This window comes from Crocodylus porosus, unplaced genomic scaffold (genome assembly GCF_001723895.1).
Source record: "Crocodylus porosus isolate Cpor-Errol unplaced genomic scaffold, CroPor_comp1, whole genome shotgun sequence".
NCBI classification, from domain to species: Eukaryota; Metazoa; Chordata; order Crocodylia; family Crocodylidae; genus Crocodylus; species Crocodylus porosus.
Window position 1 is genome coordinate 34016 of NW_017728941.1, and position 24789 is coordinate 58804.

Genomic DNA, 24789 nt, shown 5'->3' on the forward strand with positions numbered 1-24789 from the left:
GCAGTGCATTAGGAGCAACCAAAAACTTTGGGGGGATGTGGAGCAGGGAGGGAGGGGGGTGGGTCTGGCTTTGATTCTGCTGTAGCTAGTGGGAGCTTTACCGAGGCTGGCAGGGCAGAGTCGGGCCTTGGTGTGGGGCTGGTTCGTCTCACCTGCACAACGCCAGGGAGAGACAGCTCTGCGAGCACCAGTGCCCAGGTCGGTGGTGCCCTGGATGGGGCCGGGGTCCAGTCCCAGGCTGCAGGGCGGGTTGAGCGAGCGCTGCTTATTTCCTTACCGCTGATACGTAGCTGATGCCCCCGTGCCCATTTCTCCCAGGGCAGCAGCGCTTCCAGCCTCCCCCCAGCCCCAAGTTGCTGCGGTGTCTTTGAATGCCCCCCTGCCCCGGACCTGAGCCACGCACCCCCCCACCTGCAGGGCAGCGGGAGCCTTTCTAGACCCAGGGGCCAGGAAACTGTGTGGGGGTTTCTGCGCATCTCCCACCAGCCAAGGGGGCGTTTGTCTGAGCACAAAGCTATGCATCGCAGCAATAACGCGGGCAGGGGCGTGGGAAGGCCAGGGGTCTCCCCTTTCCCGTGCAGCTGCCCCCTCCCACTGGAGACTGGGGCCTTTGGGCCAAGGAGCGCAGAGAAGGGGGAGCTGGATGGGCAGGAGATCCTACCCGGGGCTGCAAAGCAGCCTGGGGCAGGGCATGGCACAGGCTGCGCAGAGGAAATCAGGGTGCGCCCAGAAGTGATGGGGAGCCGCTGTTGAGATGCTACAGGAGGGCTGAGCCTGGCTCTTCCCCGCCAGGACTACAGCTCGTGCCCCGCACCCAGCAGGATGCTTTCCTGGGAAGCAGAGCAGAGACATGGTTCCCCCTTCCCCTGCCATGACCCTGACCCCCTCGCTGCCCAGGGGCTCCTGGCTCAAGTCCCAAAGATCCTGCCCTGCAGCTGGAGGGGCTGAAGGAGCCGGTCTGGGGGCTCAGCTCAGCTCCATTCACCCTTCCTTGGCTTTGTTTTCTGGCCTCCCTGAACTCTGGCCACCCACGCTCACCAATCGCTCTGCCATCGCACCAGTTTTCAGGGAGAGAGCTCCCCTGCCTGCCCCCACTGTCCCCGGGCGAAGACGGCAGGCACCGGGTGGGGGTCCTGGCTGCTGCCAGACCCCCAGCCCACCCCAGCCCAGCCCAGGGATTTTTAAGCGCTCCCCTATGCAAAGCATTTCCACCCTGTCCGGCCTGTAGCGCCTGCCTCTGGGGGGGCAGCGACTGTACGCGGGGGGCGACGCGGTCATAAACAAAGCACCGATTCCTTTCTGCCGCGTTCTGTTTCTTTTCGTCGGAATCAAGGAGACAAAAAGAAAAAGGGGATTATTTATTTCTTTTTAATTTATTTTGTCATATTTTTGTAAAACCTGCAGAAATGCAATAAAAATATATTTCAACAGAGCTGGGTCTCTCCGCCTGCTGCCTCAACCCCCTGCCCCGGGGTGGCCCCACCAGCTCCCATCCCCGAGCCAGTACCACAAGCGGGGAGCCCCAGCTGCTCCCCATGACGCCAGGCAAGAGCTTCGAGAGGCGACAGCGCACGTGGGATAAGAGCCCAGGGGGTTGCATAGCTGGAGGGGGTCGTGTGATCACTGCACGAGACCCCTCACCCCCATGGTAGGGTGGGACTTTTAGGGGAAAGAACAGATCTCATGGGAAGTGGTAGCACCGACCCCTTCCTTTGCCCCATAGCAGGGTCCTGGGGGCTCCAGCCCCAGGGAAGGGCACTTCCCCCTGCGCTCAGCTCCAGCGGGAGGGTTTTGGCCTCCGTGAACCGCAGCATGAGGCCCCAGGGGCCTCAGCCCCGTCATACACAAATGTGATGTTTCTTCCCTGCCCTCTCCCCGGCAGCGCAAAGGCCTCTAGGACCTGCAGATCCCCAGGGTCCAAGGATGGCACAGAGGCCCCTGCGAGCAGCCACCAGCTTATCTGTCTGCCTCTACCAGGACGTTTCCACTCTGAACTTTGTGTTCCCTGACATGAGATATCCCAGATCATGGGGCTTTGCTCAGCATTTCAGATCCAAGTTCAAATGAGCCGGGCAGAAGAGCCGTGCTCGTTTGATTCCTGTTATTCTGCCCCCGCTCAGATACGTGATCAACAGGGATCCTGGTTTTCTCCGATTTAAAAAGAAAATCCCAATTTTTGTTTTTAAAAAACAAGCAAGCTCAAATCCACATTTGTCCATGATTAAAATTAAACACCACTAATGTATAGATATAGCCATACATTAGTGGTGTTTCATTTAAATTGTGGAGAAATGTGGATTTGGGCTTATTTGTTTTAAACCAAAACTTGGGGATTTTTTTAAAATTGGAGAAAACCAGGATCCCTGGTAACCAAGTTATGGGGTTTAATGCATGGCCAACCCGTACCCCATGCACCGGCTTCTCCAGTCACATTGGCAACTCCCTCACGCTTGTAAGGAAGGCAAAGAAAGAGAGAGCTCTAATCCTCTAAATTCTGCAAATTTATTATACACCGTATCAAACAGGAGTTTAAAAATAAATGCTAAAATCCAACAGCCGTGACATTTGTTGAGGACAGTGTATTTACAGTTACCCCTCGAGACCGCAGCCCATTCCCCGCCACAGACAAGACGCTTTTCCAAAGACTACGGGGAAAGGTCGAGCTGGAACGTCCTTGTACAGAAACAGAAGGAGAAGTAGGTACCGCGGGCCCCTAGGCACACACAGGGAGTGGTGGGAAGAAATCCTGGGATTCTGTACTCCAGCCAGGCTGGGCCAGACAGAGAAGCAATTTGGGATGGCTAGAAAGATAAGGCCAAGCCCCAGACATTCAGCTGTCACATGCGACTGATCTAGTTGGCTACGCAGATTAGTCCTAATAAAAAGCCTGGTAAAGCTGTAACAATACATTTTGCACTGCTAAGCAGGAAGAAACATGTATCTGACAGTCCAGTCCAGCTGTGCCTGTATCTCGCACAGGGATACAAGGCAATGGAGCATCACCGACTGCCGCTTCACACTTCACGTCACTTGATATAAACTGTCAGGGGCTGGAACAGACCTCGCAAGATCATCGGGTCCAGCCCCCCAATAATATAATCGACTAGTCCTTGGCCATTTTCACCTGGACTTTTCCACAACCCCAGACAGACACCGTTAAGGAACAAAGTATGGGGCTAGCCAGGGAAATAGCTTTCTCTTGTCTTCTTCCTCCTGCTACGCAAGTGTGTTGAAATAAATATGATGCTAGTAAATATTAACCGCTCAGGAATAAAAATATTCACACGCACATGTGCACATACGCTACTTATCCAAGCCAGAAAGAACAGCTGACTAACTGCATTGTTCCCCACAATGAAAAAAGCATTTTCTTAATGTTGACTAAGATCCTACAACAAGTTACAGCCCCTGCTATGCGCAGGACAGCGACAGGGACCAGGGAGCAATGCAGCGTTTCTGGCCCTGGTAGCAATGAAGACTTGGCTAAGCTCCCAGCATGATGATTCGGGTGCCCCTGCAAAGGCGAGGAAGCTGAAGCAGTAACTATATCCAAGGATGGCGCCGATTCACCTCCCTGGTATGCACAGATCATTATTAAGGCAGCTTCGTCCTCCTAATGCCTTGGCTCTTGCAACCTGGGCATCCATTTCTCAGCCAAGGGAGCATGCTGGTAGGTACAGGAAAGCTGAGGACATGCATAAAACTCCATTTGCTATTCAGATGGGAACAGGATTCAACCCAGGCCTGGGGAGATGCAGGCTTCTCTCACCAGTCAATTGACGCAGCCACCTCCGCCAGCAGTTCATCTCTTATCTGAATTCAGCTAAAGCTTGCCCATCCTACCTTTGGATCTCTCCTACCAATAAGCCATTCCCAAGTTACAGGGTTCAAGGTGAACTTGCTTGTAAGAAGCTAAATTTCTCAGGGCTCTCTAAAAATCAGTAAGCATTTTCCCATCACCAGAATCATTCTGGATGGCACTGGTCTGAATGGAAGTGCCACAAAATGAGTCCTTCCGCTGGCTGCGCTGGGGGACAGGGCGAGGGACGAGAACGTGCTTTGCCCCGGAAAAAACCCTTACTGCAAAAGAGGCTGCGATGGCCAACATCCAGCCGCCCCGTGCACCGCAGTTCCCCGGTGCGGCCTAGGCTGCAGAGGGGACGAGATGCCCGGAAGGCAGAGCTCCCTGCTGCTGTCAATGGTTAACCCAGGGAACAAGAGATCGTGGCATAAGCATACACGCACACTAAGGACTAACGTATGTTCCGAGCGGCAGAAGAAAGTCGTATCAGTGGGACAGTAATGGAAAAGGGCTAAGGGGTACTTCTGCTTGTGACCCCAGCACCACTCAGCCCTGAAGACAAGGTGTTCACTCGAGATGCCTCTGAGGTTAGCCGAGCTACTCCAAGGACAGGTTAGCAGTCCTATTTCCCCAGCCTGCGGCTGAATCCTGGCTCCACCAAGCAAACAGTCCAAGTGCTAACCAGGGAATCGCTACATAAGGCACAGGTCGTGAGGGCTGGAGAAAGACCAGCCAACAAGATTATGGCTCTTTGAAACCCTGCAGCCATCACCTTGGTTCAGTAGCCTGGAACAAATCCCCTGCCCGTCACCTGAACGCGGGGTGTGTTGGGGAGCTTGGCATCTGTGACCCCCTCCTTGGCAAAGCCACCCTCGAGTAGTGTTTAGCAGGAAAAGCCAATGCACCGGGCAACTGGCCTACAAGATGCCTGCCCCAGCAGGGTCAGGGAACCGGGAGTAGCCCCCGAGCCTGGTACGGGATCCGCTCCTGTTCAACAGCGCTGTGTCTGCAGTGGGACACAGGCCATATTAGAAATGTGTTACTAATAGACATGGCTCAAGTCCCTTGTAAAAACAGTTCTTTAGGAATTAGCCATCAGGCTCCAGAAGTATTTAAGGTACTGCTTCCTACATACTAGCGTAGCTGGAGCTCTGTAAGCCAAGGCCTGTTTCTAGTTCCACCATAGCCTCAAATGGCTTTTTTGGGGGTTGATTCTCCCTCACTCCCATCCCCTCCTGAAAGGTGCGGCCATGCCACAGATGCCCACAGCAGTCTGGCTTGACACCGCGCTGTTGGGGCGTGTGAATGATACCAGCTACCTTGGCATTCTCCTGTGCTTCCCCATGTTTGCACCAGCAACCGGCTGCAATGCTGAACGTGTTACCGCTAGTGGGCTGAATAAGCTTAGCCAGAATAAAGCAACCTGGCTGGTTTCAAGGGTCAAACAGAGCTGAATGGGGCCTTCGCTGATCAGATGAGACTGCTTGCAGCAACAGCCATTGGCGGTTTAAAAAATCCCCCCCGATCTTTGATGCATTTGTGCAGGAGAGAGGAAAGGCCATCCACATGCTCCTCTGGACTCAACATGCCATGTGTAGGGTTAGCTCATTAGCCCTCTTTGGTTTTGCCTGCACATTGGTCACTAATCTTATAGGCACACTGACTACATCCAGTTTCTACAATAAAAAAGGCAACACTTCCAAAGAAAATAAATTAGGTTTACCCAGAGCACACTTAGCTGGGTCCAGTGGTTACTAAACAGGGATAGCACAAGATTTTCTGCTTATTAGGACGTGGGCGGCCTGTCTTGCAGTGGAGGCCGACGCCAGCTAGCAACACACTGCACTGGGGTGGCCTCTTCCTAGGACTTCGCCTCTTCTCGGCACAAGGGCTGCACTCCTGCTGCTCCCCTTCCTGTGGTCACCCCAGGCCATCTACTCTGACCTGCCAAGCTCCTAATGCTTTTATACACTTGTGATACATGCTGCTATGAAAAACAATACAAATACCACTGCAAAGATGTGTACAAAACACCCCGAAGAGGTGTGAAATCCCAGTCACTTTGTGACAAGAGAGTAAGAAACTAGAGGATCTACATGTACAAACTATGTTGGAAAAGGTCCACGGGCTCTTTTTAATACAGACAGGTAGGTTCTCACATGCAGAGTCCCAACCCGATACACTGACCACACGTTTAATAGCACTGAAGGCATGCCAAAAGCGCAGCAGCTTGAGGATGGCATTTCAGAGCCATTAGCAGCATGGCAAGTGGCAATTCAGACTGGATCCCTTTGGAAGCTGAGCAAGACTATCAAAGTTTCAACAGGCTGCAAAGACACCCGTCTGCAAACATCAGGAAGCCCAGCTGGCTTCAGAAGCAAAGTAAGGCCTGATTAAATGGATGCTCAGAGGTTTATAGCACGCTTGGGTTTCTCCCCACTGTTTCAGTTCTGCTTTCAGGGAATCAAGGGAAGCTTTTTTCGTCAACTGAAAAAAATAAAATAAAACAAAAAACTTTCCGTATGATTTACTGAGATTGACAACTAGAAAGTAACACTTCATCTGTTACGATTTCAAAGGCTCCCCTTCCAGCAAGGATACCACCAAAGGGAAGAAAGGGCACTTACAACAGGGTGAACTGCCATCTCTCTTTAATAGTGCATCGCTCTTGTCTAGCAGGGAAGTCAGCAAAGCTCAAATCTCTCTGCAGTGATCAGGAAGTATACAGCATTTTACGACTTCAAAGCACTGTACAAACATCAGTCTTGAGGCAGAGACCCTCAAATTAGGCTCAAAACACAGGATGGACACACTTTATCGTCAGCTATATCCCCGACGTCTTCTTTTAGAATTATGATCCTTTTAACGCATCCTAGTAAAAGTGGATGTGGACATGGCATTTTCTGCTTATTTCTTGCATTTCACATGCTGCATCTTTTTGGCAGCACTGCTCTAGGAAAAGAACAGGAGCGCCAGCAGATCATACAGAGAAGGAAAAGTATTTTTTACCTCCCCAACACAGCTGGTATTTTTACCCAAAGCTCAGGTGATCTGGAGGGGTGCTGCCACAGCAAAACAATTTTGAAGGCAGGTACAATTTGAAGTCTAAGCTACTCAACAGTGTTAACTTTAAAAAAAAGGTTAAATTTACACAATGTGTCAGAAGCTTGTGCCTTATATACACTTAAAAACGGTTGCAGTAAGAAATGAGCTGTGCCCTGCTCTTCACAAAGTCCTGTCCCATACGATAAAGCTGTCAGCCACACCGTTTCATTCTCAGTCTTTTTTTCCCCCGGACACATCCCTTCCACCGGTCTCGCAGGCATGGCGCAGTCAAGGGCATGGCATAGCCCTCATCCTCAAGTCTTTCATCTGAGTTTAACCACTATAGTCAGACATGGCTTGAGCCCCTTATAGAATTCATCTTACGCAGGCGTACTGTTCCTGGACTCAGTTCATTCAGGAATTGTGGATGAGTGGAAAGCAGGGGAAGAGCAATTAAATGCAACAATCTAGACTTAAACCTAACACAATGTCAGATCAGCTTCTCCAATTACACCATTCTGGACAGTCAATAGTGAGCGACACCCCTTCTACCAGCCGGTTCTTTTAACTCCCTCTGAACTTTGATTTCATCTAGGCGTCTTTAGGGTTTCTGCATTTGGCTTCTACTGAAGAGTCAATAAAGGGTTACAGGTGACAGGCACTGAGCTGTCATTGTCCAAAAGAAATAGAGTTGGCCTTGAATACAGACCATGGAAGCTCACATTTTTGGTCAGCTACTTTGCATCCAGGGGTCTTGGATTCTGCTCCAGACATACAGACACTCCAGGGCACACACAACAAGGTACCATTTTTCTGAGATAACGGTGGAGAAAGAGGAAAGAGTCAAGCTGTTCCCAATGCGATGTGTGACTTGAGGACAAAAAGCTGGCTTATGCACCCCAGCAGCAGTCAAAGGCAGGCTTACCCAACTCATCCCATCTGTCGTCGTCTAACACGCAGTGCCGATCAAATACTCAGCGTAGGATAAAAGCATCCTTTTTATTCCAATGGAGAAGTTGCACATACCAAGTCCTTCCAAGACGAAAGGACTTATATTTCAAGAGCAACACAAGTAACACATCTTTCACTTGTACTCTCCATGATCACTGATGCATGTGATAATACACGCGGGCTGAACACAGGCTGCGGCCTTCACAGGACAGGCCAAAAGGGATACAATGGTTATATCAAGGTGAGAACACATTTGATAAGATCAGTATAATCCCAAATAACCCCCATGATTTCTAGTATGGTGCCCATTTTGTAAGTTACATTTGGGAGGGAGACAAAGGCCTCCCCCGCCCCAATCGCTGCCAGACTGTAAAGTTAGCCTCTGTCATAACGATGTGTACATGGAGCAGAAAGCCTATGCCACTGAAGGTTCTGCTGTAAACCCACGTCTCCTATCCAGGCTTCCATGGCTAGACTGGGCTAGTTAAGGAACAGGCAGCACAAACCCCAGAAGTGACAGGATGTTTTTTAAAAAGGATCAAGGGAAGTTACACTACACTGCTTGCTGACTTGCTCCACCACTGCCCCATAAGTTTCATGGCATAAATAAAAACTGAAGGGGAAAAAAAAATAAATACATTGTCTCCTATGAAGTCAGAAGTGGTTTGGGCTGCATAGTGGAGGGGGGTGGGTGGGGAAGGGACAGAAATTTACACATTTTGAGACAAAACAGGAAGCGCCTGCAAAAGGAGGAGAGGAGCAAGCAAGAGTTTAAGTGTCCTCATTCATATCCTGGCTGTCTGTCCGAGCGATTTTCCGGGGAGGCGCCGAATTCTCACCTTCTATTTCCACTTGCTCTTGATCTCTTTTCTTTGCTGCATTCTGTTTGAAGCAAAGAGAAAGTCACATCAGCAAAATTCGCCACCCCGATCCACTGCGGAGGTGACAACATTTCAAGTGTCGGGCCATACATTCCTGTGTGCACAGATCTTAAAGCTCTTTGGGGAGAGGGGCTGGGGGGAGAATGCTGCTTTGTGGGAACTAGCTGGTGAATGCTACCGTGGTCTGCCCAATGCTGAGCTGGTTATAGGATTTTCCTTGCAGACTGCTCTCCTACCCTGGTGGCGATGCTGGCAGGCAAACCTTCATCCTTCGCCTCTTTTAGTCCGGGGATATCAAGTGTTTTGGAAACACTAATAGGATCCTCATTCTCTTCCACTGCTTTGATCCATAGACATTACTTCCTAGACATTAGGGCTGGAAGGGACCTCGGAAGATCATTGAGTCCAGCCCCCAAGTTCATCCAGTCTCTTAAGTTCCATAAAACCCTCTCACACAACCAGTGCGAGGTGGGGAAGGGTTTTTAGTCCCATTCTTAAAAGCTCAGGGACCAGCACAGTCAGGCAGGAAGCCTGTGGAGAAGCGGGGATGCAGGTCTCTTGAGTTCTGGATTAATGTACAGGAAGGCTGGGCCAGCTAGCTTTCTGCTCATATATGTACTGAAAACAGCAGGCCTACTGCAAGCAGGGGTCTTGTGACCCCGTTTCTCTTCCAGCAAAGCAAGCAAGGATTGGATCAAAGTGTTTGTTGTGATTAACTGCAACCCCTAGCAGCCACACCGATGGGATGCATGCAAGACAAACCCCCCAGGTCTGAAACCAGAGACAAAGGTTTACATGGAAAAAAGCAGGTCCGTACCTTTTTGTCCCATTGCTGATGTAAATAACGCAAAAGTATGTTCGTCTTTTCTGTTACTATGACTGTCAAAGAAAGAGAGAAACCCTCTGAAGGCACTTCCGAGGCACCACTGAAAATTGCCAGGTGAACAAGACTTCATTTCATGTACAAGTCATCCCCCTTCTCAAAAGGGCACACACACGACCACTGGCTTTTCATACCAAAAAAGTACAATAATCATTCAATAAGGACAGAGAAAAACATGCATCACTGGTAACAAGATAAGCACCTTTAATCTCTCTGGAGCTACTTAAATCAAACCCCTACCCAGAAAGCAGAGATCTGAGGTTAAAAACATTCAAGTGAGATTAAGCGCATGCTGGATTTTCCATGCTAAAACTCAGAACAACGTTGCAGTCCACATCATTAGAAACCTCACACGTAAGAGGGGCACACACTCACTTTGTTCAGAAGGATATTCCCTCGTGGGAAGGTATACTGACGGTCTTCTATTCTGTAGAAGAATTAGAACAATTACAGAACAAAACAACAATGGAAAAAAACCCCTTCAGCCCACACTCCAAGGAGAGGTAAAAGCTCTGACAAGGCCCACTGTCGGCAGCAGGTTCATTTAAAGGATAAACACAATAAAGCTGCACATTGCAGAAAGCTGCCCCATTATGTTATAGCATATAGGTGCAAGGTTTATTTATTCGCATGGGACAGAGGTCTCATTTCTGCACGGGGCTCCACATCACTAAACTAAAAAGGTAGAAATACGGGAAGGAAATGCACCAGAACACCAACATACTTCAGAAAGGTAGGTTGTCTGGGGAGGTCTCCTCCCCTGGGATTCTGATAAGCAATCCCAACTCATAAGGACACCACTGGTCGCTTATTTTGAGGGAAGTACAGCTCAATTAAAAACCATCTCAAACCGCAGCCTCCGCTGGAGCTCTGCATGATTGCGACGCAAAGACCCATCTTCTGAAGCATCCAGGAGACTGAACGTATACGCTACTCACCGACGCTTTACATACAGAGTCTGCATGAAATCTACTGAAGTTGCTTTTGTTGTAGACAGGTAATCCTTTCAAAAAATCAGCCTACAAGGAGACAGAAGACAGCATTGGTTACTGCATTAAGTAAAGAATTATACAGCAGATGAACCAGACGAGCTCAGAGGAGCAGCACAGGTGGGTAAGGTTGGTTTCTTTAGCATTTGGAAGCAGGTTGGCAACAGCTACCAGGTCAAATGCTGGATCTGGAGAATGAATATCTGCTGAACTAAGGAAACAAGTCTGGTGTCCTACCCGCTGTTCTCATTATCTAAAATTGCCAGCACCTAAGCACCTTTACAGCTCTCCGGTAAAGACTTTGCAATGATCTACTGCCGTTTTCATAGAGGAGGATTTTTAACAACCCCATCGCCTGCAGCTATGCTGTAAGGTTCTGCTTGTAAAATTAAGTTTGTCGGTGAACTTACTGGAAATTGCTTCCTGAACAGTTTTAATGTGACTGACTTAAAGAAAACAAGCGTCCTTTGCAAGGTTGACGTATTAATCAAAGCTTGAGAATTAGTCGGAGATTTTTGCTATGAACGCTGCGTGTTTTTTTTGCTTTTCAGCCTGAAGGCTGAGAGCAGGCCAGCCACTTTCATTTTCAACTACTGGCTGCTCCACCCTGGCTCTCACACACTAGCACAGCGCTGCGCTGCACATGATGCAGGGGAAGGTTTCAGTAAAATTAAAAGAAAGAGATCAGGGGATGGCCTCTGCAAATTTAGGTCTGTTGAAGTTTCATAGTTTCTAGGGTCAGAAGGGACCTGAGTAGATCATCTAGTCCAACCCCCTGCCATGGCAAGTTGTGGGACAGCTTGGATCTGACCTTCTGCTTTTGAGTTTGGGTTAGAGACAAAGTACACAAAGAAACCCTACTGCTGCATTGTGTGCTCTCAGCAGATCAAAGGGAACAAATGGCAGACTGTTAGCTTGCCCATCCTATGGCAAGCAGCCAGCTAGCTACTAAGTCCCACGGGCCACCAAGCATGCCAAACTCTGACAATTTGATGGGCTGCAGGTGTCTGGCAGAAAAAAAAGAGGGGAAAACCTCAAGGAACAGAATTTTTCCTCCTGAGATGTTAGTAACCACAAGGAGGTTGGTTTGTTCAAGTGGGCTCCGAATTAAGATGGCTACAAACTCCTCCAGCAGACGTCACGTCCTGGAGTTTACTGCAACGTGCCCCTGCGAGTCACCGAGCTGTACACCAGGGCAGCTGTGCTAGTGGTTAGAGCTGCTTCCTCTACACCTACACTGGGATGCACTATCAGCCTGACCGCTGGATGTCCAGGGTCACAGGAACCATGATGGCAGTGTGCCTGACTCACTCCCCAGCCCATGCAGACTAAGACACCTGGGGCAGGCAGTGGCAACAGGATCAGTGACTTAGTGGTGCGCTGCATGACAAAGGACCCCCAAGTCCCTGGGTGGGCACTGGCTGGTCCATCCTTCATGGTTCTCTGCCAGGCTTACCATGGCCAACAATGGCAGCGCCTCATGGGAAGCATCCCACCAACACTACCAGCAGAAGACAGGAGGTGTGCTGCAGCTAAGCGAGCTAAACTGATGCAGGGAGAAGGGGGGTGATCTAGAAACAGAAGGGGGGAGGTCTGTTAGTCAACCCACCGTTGGCCCAGATCCAGAACCACTCTCATTCATGATGTGTCTATAGCGAAAGGATTCCCAGTGACCTTTATCCTTCCTAAGAACGAGGAAACAAAGGGGCAAATAATGCAAAAAAAGGCAATAAGTATGCTCCCTGGGGCAAGGGTGGGCTTTCGGCGATGTGCTTACACAGTGGTTTGCATGCTGGGGTCTCTGCCTGGGGGGTGGCATGAACCCTACCACAAACCCAAAACAAGAAGGGAAGACAACAAGGACAGCAAAGCATGGGTGTGGGGAAGGAGTGGGAGCAGTTTAACCCCCTTCCTTGCCCATGTCACCGAGCAGACAGTGCACAGAGGCCTCAGTCAAAGGTCCAGGCACTACACACACTTAACAGAAAGGCAGCACTGGGGCGCATGATCCCGGCTCTGCATTACTTGTTTAACAGCAAGACGCAGAGCGTCTAATGAGCAGTTATTCAACCTGAGCATCACATGCAACAGCGGGAAGGCAGAGCCCTGCTGAAATGCTGCGACCTCGCAGGAAATTAAAAACAAAAACTGAAAAAACTCTTTTAATGGGAGCAATTATTTTCCTGTTGGTTACTGTGGCAGTTTATTCAAAGCAGCAGCCTGTGATGGAAAACGTTATTTTTTTACTCTGTCCTTACTTTTTAAGTCAATGATTTTGTTTTCCAGTTTCAACTCCCTTTGCAGTCAAGCTTTTAGGGGTTACAGGACCAGATTTAGGACTTGTGAGATTGGGTCTTGGCTACCAGGTATATCACAGGCTCCCCATATAATCACACATGAATTGCAAATCTCTCTCGCGCATCTCTAAAATGGGGACAATACCCATGTGTGCATCACCTGCCTCGACAGAAAACTCTATCAAGGACAGGGACCATTTCTTGCTTGTCTGTGCAAACCCTAACTCAGAGCCACGATCCAACTTTGGGGCTTCAGACTCCAATGCAACAGAAATAAGCTTTCACCCAGATTCTGCTATACTCACCACCAAGCTATATCAGGTGCACCTCCTCCAATATGCTATTCTTTGTACTTTCTTCTATATCCCCCTATTGTTGGCACTGGGCTCAGGGGAGACATGCTATCTGAAAGCTTTGAAACTGAGAAAGAGCCAGGTCCTTCTGCTGCGACTAACTGAACAACCAGGCATCATGCACTCATTCAGGATTCAGCTCAAGTGTGCAACTAGGATTTCTGATCCACGCCGGTTATATTTATCCTCCTATTTCAGATGAACTTTACTAATGCCCCACTACAATGCAAACCAAATGCACTTTCTTCAGTCTCTCGCTGCACTCAAATGCCAGACCTTTTGCACCTAGCCACTTCAGCTGCTCTCTACTAAGCCTCAGCTCATCTGCAGTTTCAAATAATGGAAGGAGCAAAAACACACTTGTTTTTCAGTAACTCTCTCTCCCCTTACTGCACCTTCTTGACTCAATGGATATATCCTAGGTGACACAGCCAGCATTTTGCTTTGTGATAGCTTGGGTCACTGTGTTCCCAGAAAAGATTCTGTTATTGTACAATGTGTTTCTGCAGGAAATGTTGAGCAAGCCTGCGTCTCAACATCCTTAAGAGTACACTGAAAGATCTCCTCTTAGAAGAGCTTTTCTCCAAACAGTTGTCCTGCAAGGCACCTGACAGAGAAGGAATCACTTGCAATGTCTAAAGGCTGCTGCAAATAACCCCCAGCTAGTTTCAAAACTACCTGAGAATGCTCTGCTTTCTGGGAGGTATCTAATCATGCTGAATCCAAAGGCACTGCTGTCAAGGAATATTACAAAAGTGTAAATGCCACGCACAGAGACCTGAGTTAGCAGGAGTTCAGGTCAAGACATGGCGCTTCAGCTCACTTCTACAGAAAGCAGAAAGAACTGGGGTTTTGCGCCTGATAAGTATGCAAACAGCAAGGTGACTTGGTCTATAGATGGGTCAGATGTGGAAATGTTTACAGCTTGGTTTCTCTCCTCCTCCAGCACTAGAAAGCGATGCTGCATCCCTCGACAGGAGCTGTAAGGACTTAAAACAAGGATCCATTTCCTCGAGACACCAAGGGAAGAATTCCTGTGCAATCAGTCCACGGCTGTGCAGTTTACCAGGGGACTGAAAGCTAATATTTCTTTGCTCTGCCAAGCTCCCCAAACTCTGTGTTCTGTTACTGACACGAAAAGGCCCTTTAAACAGCGAAGCCCCCTTTCGAGAGATCGCAGTCAGAACCCTGTTTTGACAGACTGCAAATAAGTAGTGATTGAAGATTTTCCAAAAGCCGTCTCCCCCCACAGAAGAGAGGGGATGGCAAACCACCCAGTTATTTACTTTCTGGGTGATGTGTTTCTTGGTGCCTCCTAAAATATGTACAATTGTCCCCACGTTTGGGCATCTCAGCTTACCAGAAGCCAACATGGGATTGAAGCCACTCTAGATATGTATCTAAAGATAAATGAGATACAGGAAAATAATTTTATGATGTAAAAGTGCTTTTCAAAGTGTCAGCGGACTCCACCAGTATCATTACAGCCTTTCCAATTTCAATGACAAAAGCAAGACAAACATCAGTCTTGCCTCGGACCAAAGAGAATTACAGGAATCTCGCTTGTTTGCAACCACACGGCACCTTCACAACACCTTAGCTCCAAAGGGAACAGGCAAAGAAAGGCTTGAGTTTCCCTGGTTACTAGCCACAACCCTCTCTTTCCTACACCAGGAATTATTTGAATGATTAAGCTTCAGCCTCACTGGAAGCCTTTACTAAGCATCAATCATAATTAGAGATATGAACAGGAAAACAAAAGCAGTACTAAAAAACCTAGAGCTCTACCTCTGACTGTTCAACCGACCTGCAATGACGCCACAAGCCTAGCTGCAAATTCTTTTTAACTAAGGGACTGGAGATCACGATGGTGATAACCTTGTCCACACAAGTATGAATTTCAACTGAGCTACCCTGATGGCGAAGTCTCCAAACTCCTCAAATAGACTCCTTGAAGGAACTGGTGGAAGTCCCACAAACTCAGACATTCAAAACAGGATGACACACTGAAATGAACCCTGTGTTGTTGGGTTTTTTAAAATTTAAATCCAAATCATTTCCCAATCTCTTATTGAACAAAGATCCATAACTGTGCCTAGAAAGCTCCACAGAACATAAAGATACACCCAGGCCAGTATTTGTTTCTACGGGTCCAGGAAAGAGAATCATCTTGCATTTACTGCAGCCAGGCCATTATCTCTTTCCTGGACCCACAGAAATGAATCGCCCTGCATTGACTTCAAGGGATGTGGGCTAGCTCGGAAAGTGTCAGGCCATTCTCATATACATCACATGGGACGTGCTGGAGGAATTATTTGCTGGCCACTCTTGGCCTTCCTGGATGGGGGAGGATAGAAATCCATATAATAATATCGTCTCAGAGGATCACGACGCCCCTTTATAAACCCGTGGTGTGCCCACACTTTGCCCAGCTCTGGTCTTTACACCCCAAAACCTGTGGTGAAAGGAACTGGGGGGACATCTGTTCACCAGGGCACTGCATGGGAAGACAAGGTCCAATGGTAACAAACTGCTGGAAGACGGTTTTAAACTGGACACAAGGGAAAACTCCTTGACTGCCCAAGTCTCCAGAGTCTGGAGCAGACTCCCCCAGGAGCACAAACTAGATGCCTTGAGGAAACGTTTGGATGTTTATCTTGCTGGGGAGATGTGCAAGGTGTCCATTCATCCAGTTTGACAGAGGACAGCCCGGTTTTCTGCTGCTCCATCCTTTCAATACAAAACCGGACACCTTCACACCCTCTATTTCCCTCTGCAGGCTTTCACCCATATGACATAAAGGCGTCCAGCTTCATATCAGAAAACTGAGCCATCCTCTATCAAACCGGACGAACGGCCACCCTCGTGATGGGACCCCGGCCGACCCCTGCAACTCAAGCAGGGGCCGGACTGGCCCCAACACCTGCGACTCCTGCTGACGGCCGCACGACACAGGCCGTGATAGGCCTGGCCTGTCAGACCCCAACAGGGCAAAAATTCGGGGCAATACAGAAAAGGAGGGTGGGGGGACCCCGCCAGCTTGAAAAACCTCCAAGGGTGGGGACGGCACTGTGCCGCCGTGTTACACAACCTGGCTTGTGATCTTAATAATCATAAAAATAATCATGATAGTAATGATAATAATAATGATGATGATAATAACAATAAGGATACCAATAACGGATGGTGATGATAGTAATGATAATAATAAATCATGATAAGTAATGATAATCATGATGATGATGACAGTGATCATAACAATGATAATAATCATGACGACAGTAACAGTAATTATAATCATGACAGTAGTGATAATAATGATGACAATAATAATAATCATGACAGTAACGATGATGATAGCAATAATATTAATGATGATAACACTACGGAGGACAGTAATAATAACAGATGGTGATTAAAATAAAAGGATGAAGGGAAGGAAAGAAAGAAACAAGGGCGGGGAAGGGGGCGGGAGGGAGGAAGCGGCCCCCCAGCCCGGTCCCTGGGCCCAGCCCAAGCGGCGCGGGGACAGCCGGGGAGGCTGTCGCCCCTGAGGGAGCAGGCCCCGGCCCCCGGGGGCCGCCATTTTTTGGGGGGGGGGGCACCTACCATCTTCCCTGCCGCCGCCGCCTCGGCCTCGCCGCCCCACGACTCCTACCCCTGCTCCTCAACGCAACCTGCTTCCCTCCCGCAGGCCCCGCCCCTCTACCCAGCCCTCGGCGGGCTATTGGGCGCGACTGGAAGAAACGGCGCGGCGATTGGGTGGCGGGCCCGTCGCTCCGCGCTGCCCCGATAGACAGCGGGGTAGGTTTAAGCGGGAAAGGCCTGCCCTGCCGGGGAGAGGACCCGGATGGAAGTGCGGCCGCGATGCGTCATGGGAGATGTAGTCCCTGCAAGGGGGAGGGTGCAAGCAGCTTCTGCCCAAGCAGCTGGGTACCAGTGGGCATCCTAGCTGGAATGATGTAGTAGGGGGAGCAGGAGGTTGGACTAGATGTGACCTCCTGAGGTCCCTTCCCACCCTCTTTTTCTATGATATTAGGAAAAACTCTCACTGGGAGGGTAGTAAAGCACTGGAACAGGCTGCCCAAAGAGGTGACCTCCTGAGGTCCCTGCCAACCCTCACTTTCTATATTAGAAAAACCTCTCACAAGGAGGGTGAAGCACCAGAACAGGCTGCCCAGACAGGTGGTGGGATCTCCATCCTTGGAGATGTTTAAGCCCCAGCTAGACCAAGACTTGGCTGGGATGATATAGTTGGGGCTGGTCCTGCTTGGAGAGAGATGACTTCTTGAGGTCCCTTACACCCTCATTTTCTATGATACTATGGAGCAGCAGGTCATCCTGGCTGCAGCTTGCAACCACCCCCAAACTCTCCCTCTGCCTAAAGAAGGGTGTTTGTACCCAAAAGCTTGCAAAGAACAAATTTTCCAACTATTTAACTGGTCTAATAAAAGATATCACATTTACCCAAAGAACATTTACCCAACCCAGGCAGGCTGGACCCAATTATCTTTGGGCAGGGGGGCTGGACCCAACGATCTTACGAGGTCCCTTCCAGCCCTAATGTCTATGAAATCTTGTAAGGTCCTTTCCAGCCCCAAAAATCTATGAATCTATATTCTTAGACCAACACGGCTACAACCAGCACCCCAATCCAGCCAATTTCTGAGACTGCACCTATTAAAACGTAGCAACAGCTCTTTCACAGGCACTGGCATCCATGTGTCCTTGCTTATCAGCCCCACAGATGGAGGAGCAAGCCTGCTCTTCTCTTTCTCATTTATACCGTAAGCTGCTGTACAGGCAAAGCCCTGGGCCTGCAGCCCCACCCAGCAGAGCAGGGGCAGACCAACGGAACAGCTGGCAGTGCCAGAAGTCAAGAATAATCTATTAATGAGTCACTGACTGTTAGTAAGTGAGGCAAGTTGTTCATGACGCTTCCAGAATGTGTTATCAGGTCACAACGCAGGCAAGGCCCAAGGCAGGGCCCTGCACCAAACAACCGTGCAGCAGGATGAGAATGACATTAAATGCAAAGCACATGAGTGACAGAGAAGACATTGGAGCTTGCTGCTCTGAATACAAGATGGGGGCGAGGGCGATGGGACAACCTGGACTGTGATACCCCATAACCAGTTTTGAAAAGAGCTAATTTTATAGTCTCTACCTATGCAGAATTTGCAAATAATGGGATCACTTCAGTAGTCAGTGTCTAATAATACATTCTTCCTGCTCTGGCTTCAGGTGTCACGCAATACTGCTGAGGGGTGGAATCACTCAGGACAGGGGCAAAACTAGTATGCCCCTTTTACAGGGTCCAAAATGACCCACATTTTCAGATGAATTGCATTCCACAGAGAAGCCAGTGTTAAAAGACTTTCAGGTTAATTTTGAAAGCAAGGAAGGATGAGTAGAGACAGAAACTTCCTAGGAGCTAGTCTGTACCCTAGAAGTTACCACAAAGGGCAGTGTAAAGTAGGATGGTTGGACTCCTGAAGCAGCTAACGGAGAACTGTAACACAAATTACAGCTGTTGTTGCCTCACTCATGTAAAACCAGGACCCATGAGGATGCTAGACTCAAAGTTGAGGAAAACTCCCAAGAATGAGTAACCCATTATATTGTCTTCAAAGTTTGCGCAGGGGGAGAAACAGTTGAGATTCCATAAACTGAAGTATTTAAGGGTAGGACTGCTGGGGCCTGGTCCTAGAGGGTGGCAGGAACAATCGGGTTGGCTGGAAGGGATCCTGACATGATCCTCTCAATCTCTTCCAGGTTTAGGTTCTCCAAACTCTATATAAAGATCTTCTGAGGAAGTGAGTCCAGAAGGTAGGAGCTGGAGACAGGCAGAACCTGAGCTCCCCCCTCACCAGCCCTTTTTCTAACTCTCTGTCTGGCTGAGTTGGAAGGTGGTTTGCTAACTTCTCAGCTGGAAGTTGCCCCATGTGTTATAACTCTGTATGACACATTAAACACACAGCTGCAATGGCGCTCTGCTGGCACGGCAGCAAAGCATCTCAAGTCAGGTACTACAGTATATTCACACAGTCCCAGAGATCAAGGCACTGCTGAGTTCTCATGCCGATTTCAACTGTGGCCTTGCATAAAATGCTGAACACCTGAATTTCCTTTGAAGTGAACAGGAACTTGAACTCCTCAGCAATCCTTACACAAAACAAAACAAAACAAAAAAATCAATGAGGCCCAGGTTCCTCATCAGAGAACAAAGAATGACACTTACCTGAGGCTCACAACCCCAGTGACAGATTATTAGCAAAGTGCTTTCTACTTTGCATTTTAAAAAATGTATTATGCCCTTGGCTGGGATGATGTAGTTGGGGCTGGTCCTGCTTCGGGCAGGGGGGTTGGATGAGATGTGACCTTCTGAGGTCCCTTCAACCCTCATTTTCTGTAACCCTACAGAGCAGCAGGTCCATATGTGGGCATTTTCTGTATGCTACAATGCTCTGAAATAGCACGTGCAATTAGCAGCCCCTGCCTAGAAAAGTAAAAGGCACCATACACCTGTCCCAACCATCCAATCTCAGCTTGCCGTTCAATATTAAAGTGTGTTTTGAGCACAGCTGATGGTGGCTACCTCATCAGGGAAGAGGGCAATCCTTTTATTTATGAATTGCATTCTGCCTACATGTCTCCAGCTGTACTCAGCTACATACCTTTAACAGAAAGAGTTTGGGGCTGCTTCTCCAGATAGCAAAAGGCTGAAGTCACTTGCTATAAACATCCCCACTCAGCTCAGCCAGCTGCTCCACTACCCACAACAGCTTGTACACTGGGACACCATATTGTTAAATTTCCCTTAGGAAGAGATGAAGACACTTACTGAGACTTCAGTGAGGTCCAGCTCTATGTCCCACATTGTGCTCCAAGTTCGCCCTGGCTCTTTGGAACAGGAGCAAACTTTCAACACAATTTAAGAGGGCATAAAAAAGGTAGCAACCACGAAGCTGGATTTCTGCACAATGTCAGTGGATAACATGCGATCCTACACCCTCCTATATTACTCTTCCCCTGACTGAACGACCATGGTAGGAGAAATCTGAATTTCTGGAATTTTCTGAATAAAAGCTTGAATTTTCTCTTGTTGCTGCACTTGTAGTAGATTTGAACATTTAGCTCCCCCTCAAGTAAGTCTCATTTACTTCTCACATTTCACTACACTTGGACAGTGAAATCACACTTGTTACAGCCTCACAGTTTGCTTCTCATGCCTCTCAGGACAAGGTGCCTGAGCTTGCAAAATGCCAAGGAAGCATTCTCATTAAAAAAGTCAAGAAGTATTTTCACTAAGACACCAGGAGAACATTTCATTAGATTTGTTTCTGGAATGAACAAAAATCTACTTTGCATTTTAAAAAATGTATTATACCCTTGCAGGAATTCTCTGTTCTCTGTGTGTGTCCATATCCTTTGAGGATCCTGAAATATGGACTGCTGATGCTGTCCTTAAAACCCCTACAACCTCATTAATGCAGTGCAAGCCCCACCAAGGACAGGAAACCTGACCGATGCTTGTGCCCCAGTTTGAGGGACCAAGTAACATTTCTGTGATGCAGGACTTTGCACAGGCCAGGGCCTCAACTTTCATCAGCACAGAGCAAGTCAAGAAACTAATATAGGTTAAGAAAGCTTTTTTGGGTGCTCTTCACACTGGAGTCTTTCCTAAGCATTGAGAGGGAATTCTTTCTAGTGGAGCTGCAGGAGGAAACATCTATACCTATATCTAGCCAATATAATCGATATAGACATATAGATATCGATAGATATACAGACTAGATCTATATATCTACCTACCTACCTATACTACTATACATATTTACACACAAATGTATCTACACTATCCACTAGGATGGAAACAAAGCCTCAGAGAGGACCACAGCTCCAGTCCTGGACTCAGACCCTATAAATTAACCAATCCAGGCTGACCTCGAGGCGCTGTGGAGCCCCACGTACTGCACCAGAGCTCTAGTGGGTATAAAGATGTACCCAAGCAGCTTCAGTTGCGGGACCTGGCTCCAGGCTGCCTCAAGAGGAACTTAAAATGCCTGTTTTAGGCCTGTTCATGAGCAAACCAAAGACAAGTGACTGGAGCTAGAGGGACTGGGAACGGGGCCGCCTGGAAGTCAGCTCCGATGGCTCCCTAGAGGACAAGCCAAACAGTGCTCTCCTCGACCCCCGAGAACAAAGGTGAATCAGTCAGGTTTCTGCCCGAGCAGAACGAACGCAGGCAGCCGCAGCAGAAGACCAATTCATTTTAATGACAAATCTGGTTTCACAATTTCTCCCTCCGCTTGCGAGACGGAGTGGCTTCACCCTCGACAGTAAGGCTGAGCCGCTGGACAAAATCAGTCACGGGGGAGTGGGGGTGGGAGAAGAAGCGGTGCCCCGATTGGCCGCAGAGCCAAGAATCCTTGGGTCCCCGTCGCGTTTCCCGGATCGTTGTGGAGGTCGGGGCTGGCCTGTCCCTCAGTGGCTCAGTGACTTCCTGCCCTTCAGCATGCGCCGCAGGATCACCCTGATGCCGCTGGCCTCACGGATGCGCTTTATCCAGCCGTGGGTCCGCTTCCGCTTCAAGTTCTTGGGCTGGTACTCGTTGCCGCGCGCCTTGGTGCGCGCTGGTGGGCGGCCCCAGCCGGGCGCCTGCCCCGGGCCCCCCGGGCAGAACCCCGCCGGCCTCCAGGAGCACAGGATGGAGGCCGTCCGGCTCTGCGGGGCCCAGGCCGCGACGGCAGGCAGCAGCGGGAACCTGCGGGGAGAGAGCCGGCGGTGAGGGGCTGCGGGGGCGGGGGCTGGGCCCAGGCCTCAGTCCCAGGCCCTACCTGCCGCCGGCTGGCCCAAGCCAGAGACGCAGGCCGCGGCCCCACGCAGCCGCCATGGTTGGACCACACCGTCCCCCCAGCAACGCCGACGCTCATTGGCTCCCGCCCCCTCGACTAATCACGGCGCGCGGGGCTGGAGCGCGCAGGGGTGTCTGGGAGGTGGCCGCGCGCAGCGCGGAGGCTTCTGGGGCTTGTAGTTCTACGCGTGTGGTTGCTTGGCTGCTCTGGAGTAGGGGCAGGACCCATGGGTTCTTCCCCCCACTCCGCTGGGTGAGAGCAGGGGTCTGGTCCCCGGTGGGGCGCCTGGAGCGGAGGTCGGGTCTCGTGGGCGCCCCTTGGGTCGGCCGAGATCAGAGGATGAAGTTTTGCAGCCCGGGTTCTCCTAGGTACCGGCTGGACCAGCCCCACCCCGCGGACGGGCTGCTTTCTCCCCACCCCAAATTTCTTCTCGTCCCACCTCTGCCCTGGGAACAGGGGGAGGCTCCCAGTGCCTTGCCCCCTGCTCAGATCCTCCGTGCCCCACTGCACAGCTCCCAAATTATTAGAAAAACCAAGCATGCAACAACCCCCGCCCCGATGCCAATGCATTTCCATCCAAGTGCCTGCTGGCAGCCGTTCCTGCTGCTCGTGGTGTTTGGCCCTGGCACCGGGCGGCTGATTGCTCGAGCACGAGACTGCACCCCCCGAACGCAGCGCGCGCCTCTTGAGCACGCCTGTTGTGCACTGGCATGGGGCCTGCGGCTGGGTAGGGCTGGAGGAGATGCTGCCCCCTCCGTGGCCAGACCTCCTTGCGTCGCCGCTCAGTCGCGCGCTCACTGGAGATCTGCCCGGAGCAGCCACACAGCAGGGCTTTTCACTCCTTTGTCCAGCCAGGGGAAGAATTAGGGTTTTCCAAGGGCAGAGAGACTTGGACAGGCCTCTGAGGCAGGGCTCCAGGATGCCCGGCACTGGCTTAGGCAAGTCACTTTGGTTTTTCCGTGGCTCGGCTCCCCACCTGCACAAGTGGGGAGGACACCACCTGCTTCCCTAAAGAGGCAGAGGAGGTTGGACATTGGCAAGCTGTTTCCCGTTTGAGGTGGAACGTGCACAAGTCTGGTTCCCCTGAGGCCTCCACAGATACTTGCTAATGTCATGTGTATCATAAAATCATCAAAAATGAGGGCTGAAGGGACCTCAGGAGGTCATATCTGGTCCAACTCCCTGCTGAAAGCATGACCCACCCCAACTACATCATCCCAGTCAAGGCTTTGTCTACCCGGGTCTTAAACACCTCCAAGGATGGAGACTCCCCCACCTCCCTGGGTGACTTGTTCCAGTGTTTCACCACCCTCCTCATATTCTCCTAATATCCAACCTAAACCTCCCTTGCTGCAGCTTGAGCCCATTACTCCTTGTCCTGTCATCTGCCTCCACTGAGAACAGTCAAGCTCCATCCTCTTTGCAACCCCCCTGCAGGGAGGTGAAGCAGGAGAGCATCTATTATTATTATTATTATTATTATTACTACTACTTTAGACTAGATGACCTGTGGAGGTCCCTTCCAGTCCTATTTGTCTATGGCTTCACAAGCTGTACAGTAGCTAGGGATCCCTCTGCCCTCATGGGCGGCTCGTCCTTTTCTTTTACTTCTTCTCCAGAGTAAGCTGATTTGAAGACAAGAATTAGCAGTACAGGCGCTTCAGATTCAGTCTCATGTGCACTGTGGAGGCCCCGGGACACTGAATAGAGCAGGCAGGCGGGCTGGGAATGGGATGGGGGCTGAGAGCTGCACCCTCGAGGGGTCCTGGTGCAAGAGACACCATGCAAGCAAGTGCAGCTGATGCAGATCTGGGTCAAAAAATAAATGACTGTTGAAATGCTCAAATGTTTAGTAAAAAAAAAAGGGGGTCTCTGAAAGCCTTGCCTTGTTTCCAGGGCTCTGTTGTCCAGTGCAGTGCAGCTCTTACAGCCCTTTTGGTGCATTTGGTCCTTCATCGAACAAGGCAAAGGGAGCAGGAGAAAACCGCAGAAGGGATTCCCCTGCCTGCCAAGGGAAAAGCTCAGAGCAGTGAGTGTTTGCAAATGGTGCCTGCTTGCTCCCTAAATCTGCTGCCCACGTCTCAGAGCCAGATCTGCTGACTTTGGCCTTGCAGGGACGACTGTGTGAGAGCTGTATCCATCTCTCTGGGGCAGAAGCGGAAGCACTTTCTGTGTCCCACCATAACCCTGCCTGCACTCCCTTCCTCTGGATCAGAGCTGCAGGGGATGGCGTGGGAAGCAGACCCCCTGCAGGCGCATGGAGCATTGGTGGCAAGAAACAGTGCATGCTTTTGTTACTTATAAGCTGAGTGCATTTGCTCGAAAGTCCTTGAGACACAATGAGACGTTAATGTGGCTTGGAAAAAAACCAATTTCCTGCAAACCACTGGCCCGTAGGTGGAAGCTGGACCTGTTTATGGAGAAGCAACCACTACGTGCAAAGAATGGGCAGTGCCAGCCTAGTAATCCCTTCCTCTCACAGGCCTTTGATTCCTCATGGCTACTCCTGAGTTTAGATGCCCCAGGGTTATTATTGTGCAGCAAGATGGGCCACCTTGACAATAAATGCAGCATGATCGAATCTGGTGCTGGGACCTGCCGGTGCACTGAGGCGTGCCTGTGTCTTCTGCCTGGCCATCTAATCCAGACCACCCTGCACAAGAACACTGCTTTACCAAAAGACACCCGAGCCCCTTCTCCTGGGAACTGGTTGCCCCTTGCCCCCGAGAG

The 24789-nt window shown here is 50.0% G+C and overlaps 2 protein-coding genes across 5 annotated transcripts in view; both read right to left on the reverse strand.

Annotated features, from left to right (window-relative positions):
- MRPL34 (mitochondrial ribosomal protein L34) overlaps positions 1-22147 on the reverse strand; it is a 25739-nt gene extending 3592 nt beyond the window's left edge. The window contains exons 1-2 of one of the 2 annotated variants that reach the window (XM_019548068.1): positions 22042-22147; positions 21684-21968 (exon numbers count right to left, since the gene is read on the reverse strand). In XM_019548068.1, the coding sequence (XP_019403613.1) occupies positions 21689-21968; positions 22042-22097 (336 nt within the window). In that variant the 5' untranslated portion in view covers positions 22098-22147 and the 3' untranslated portion in view covers positions 21684-21688. Of the gene's footprint in view, positions 1-21458; positions 21969-22041 lie in introns of those variants that run through there. The other variant, XM_019548067.1, reaches the window with a different exon arrangement.
- DDA1 (DET1 and DDB1 associated 1) lies at positions 6437-16906 on the reverse strand. 3 transcript variants are annotated; one of them, XM_019548065.1, is made up of 6 exons: positions 16811-16903; positions 12161-12236; positions 10501-10581; positions 9938-9989; positions 9497-9558; positions 6437-8680 (listed from the first exon to the last, which is right to left on the reverse strand). In XM_019548065.1, exons 2-6 carry the CDS (start codon positions 12191-12193, stop codon positions 8570-8572), a joined length of 339 nt encoding a protein of 112 aa, XP_019403610.1. In that variant the 5' UTR covers positions 12194-12236; positions 16811-16903; the 3' UTR covers positions 6437-8569. The 3 variants fall into 3 exon arrangements, with proteins under 3 accessions (XP_019403610.1, XP_019403611.1, XP_019403608.1); XM_019548066.1 differs by lacking the exon at positions 12161-12236 and having other exon boundaries at positions 16811-16906; XM_019548063.1 differs by lacking the exon at positions 16811-16903 and having other exon boundaries at positions 12161-15325.
- Positions 22148-24789: the final 2642 nt, after the last annotated feature.

Coding starts and splice junctions, on each gene's coding strand:
- DDA1 (XM_019548063.1), bottom strand. CDS start 12,370: ATGCCACCCCCCAGGCAGAGACCCCAGCATGCAAACCACTGTGTAAGC. Junction 9,559..9,937: donor GGAATATCCTTCTGAACAAA/GTGAGTGTGTGC, acceptor TTTCTTTGACAG/TCATAGTAACAGAAAAGACG. Junction 8,681..9,496: donor ATCAGCAATGGGACAAAAAG/GTACGGACCTGC, acceptor TGCTTCAAACAG/AATGCAGCAAAGAAAAGAGA.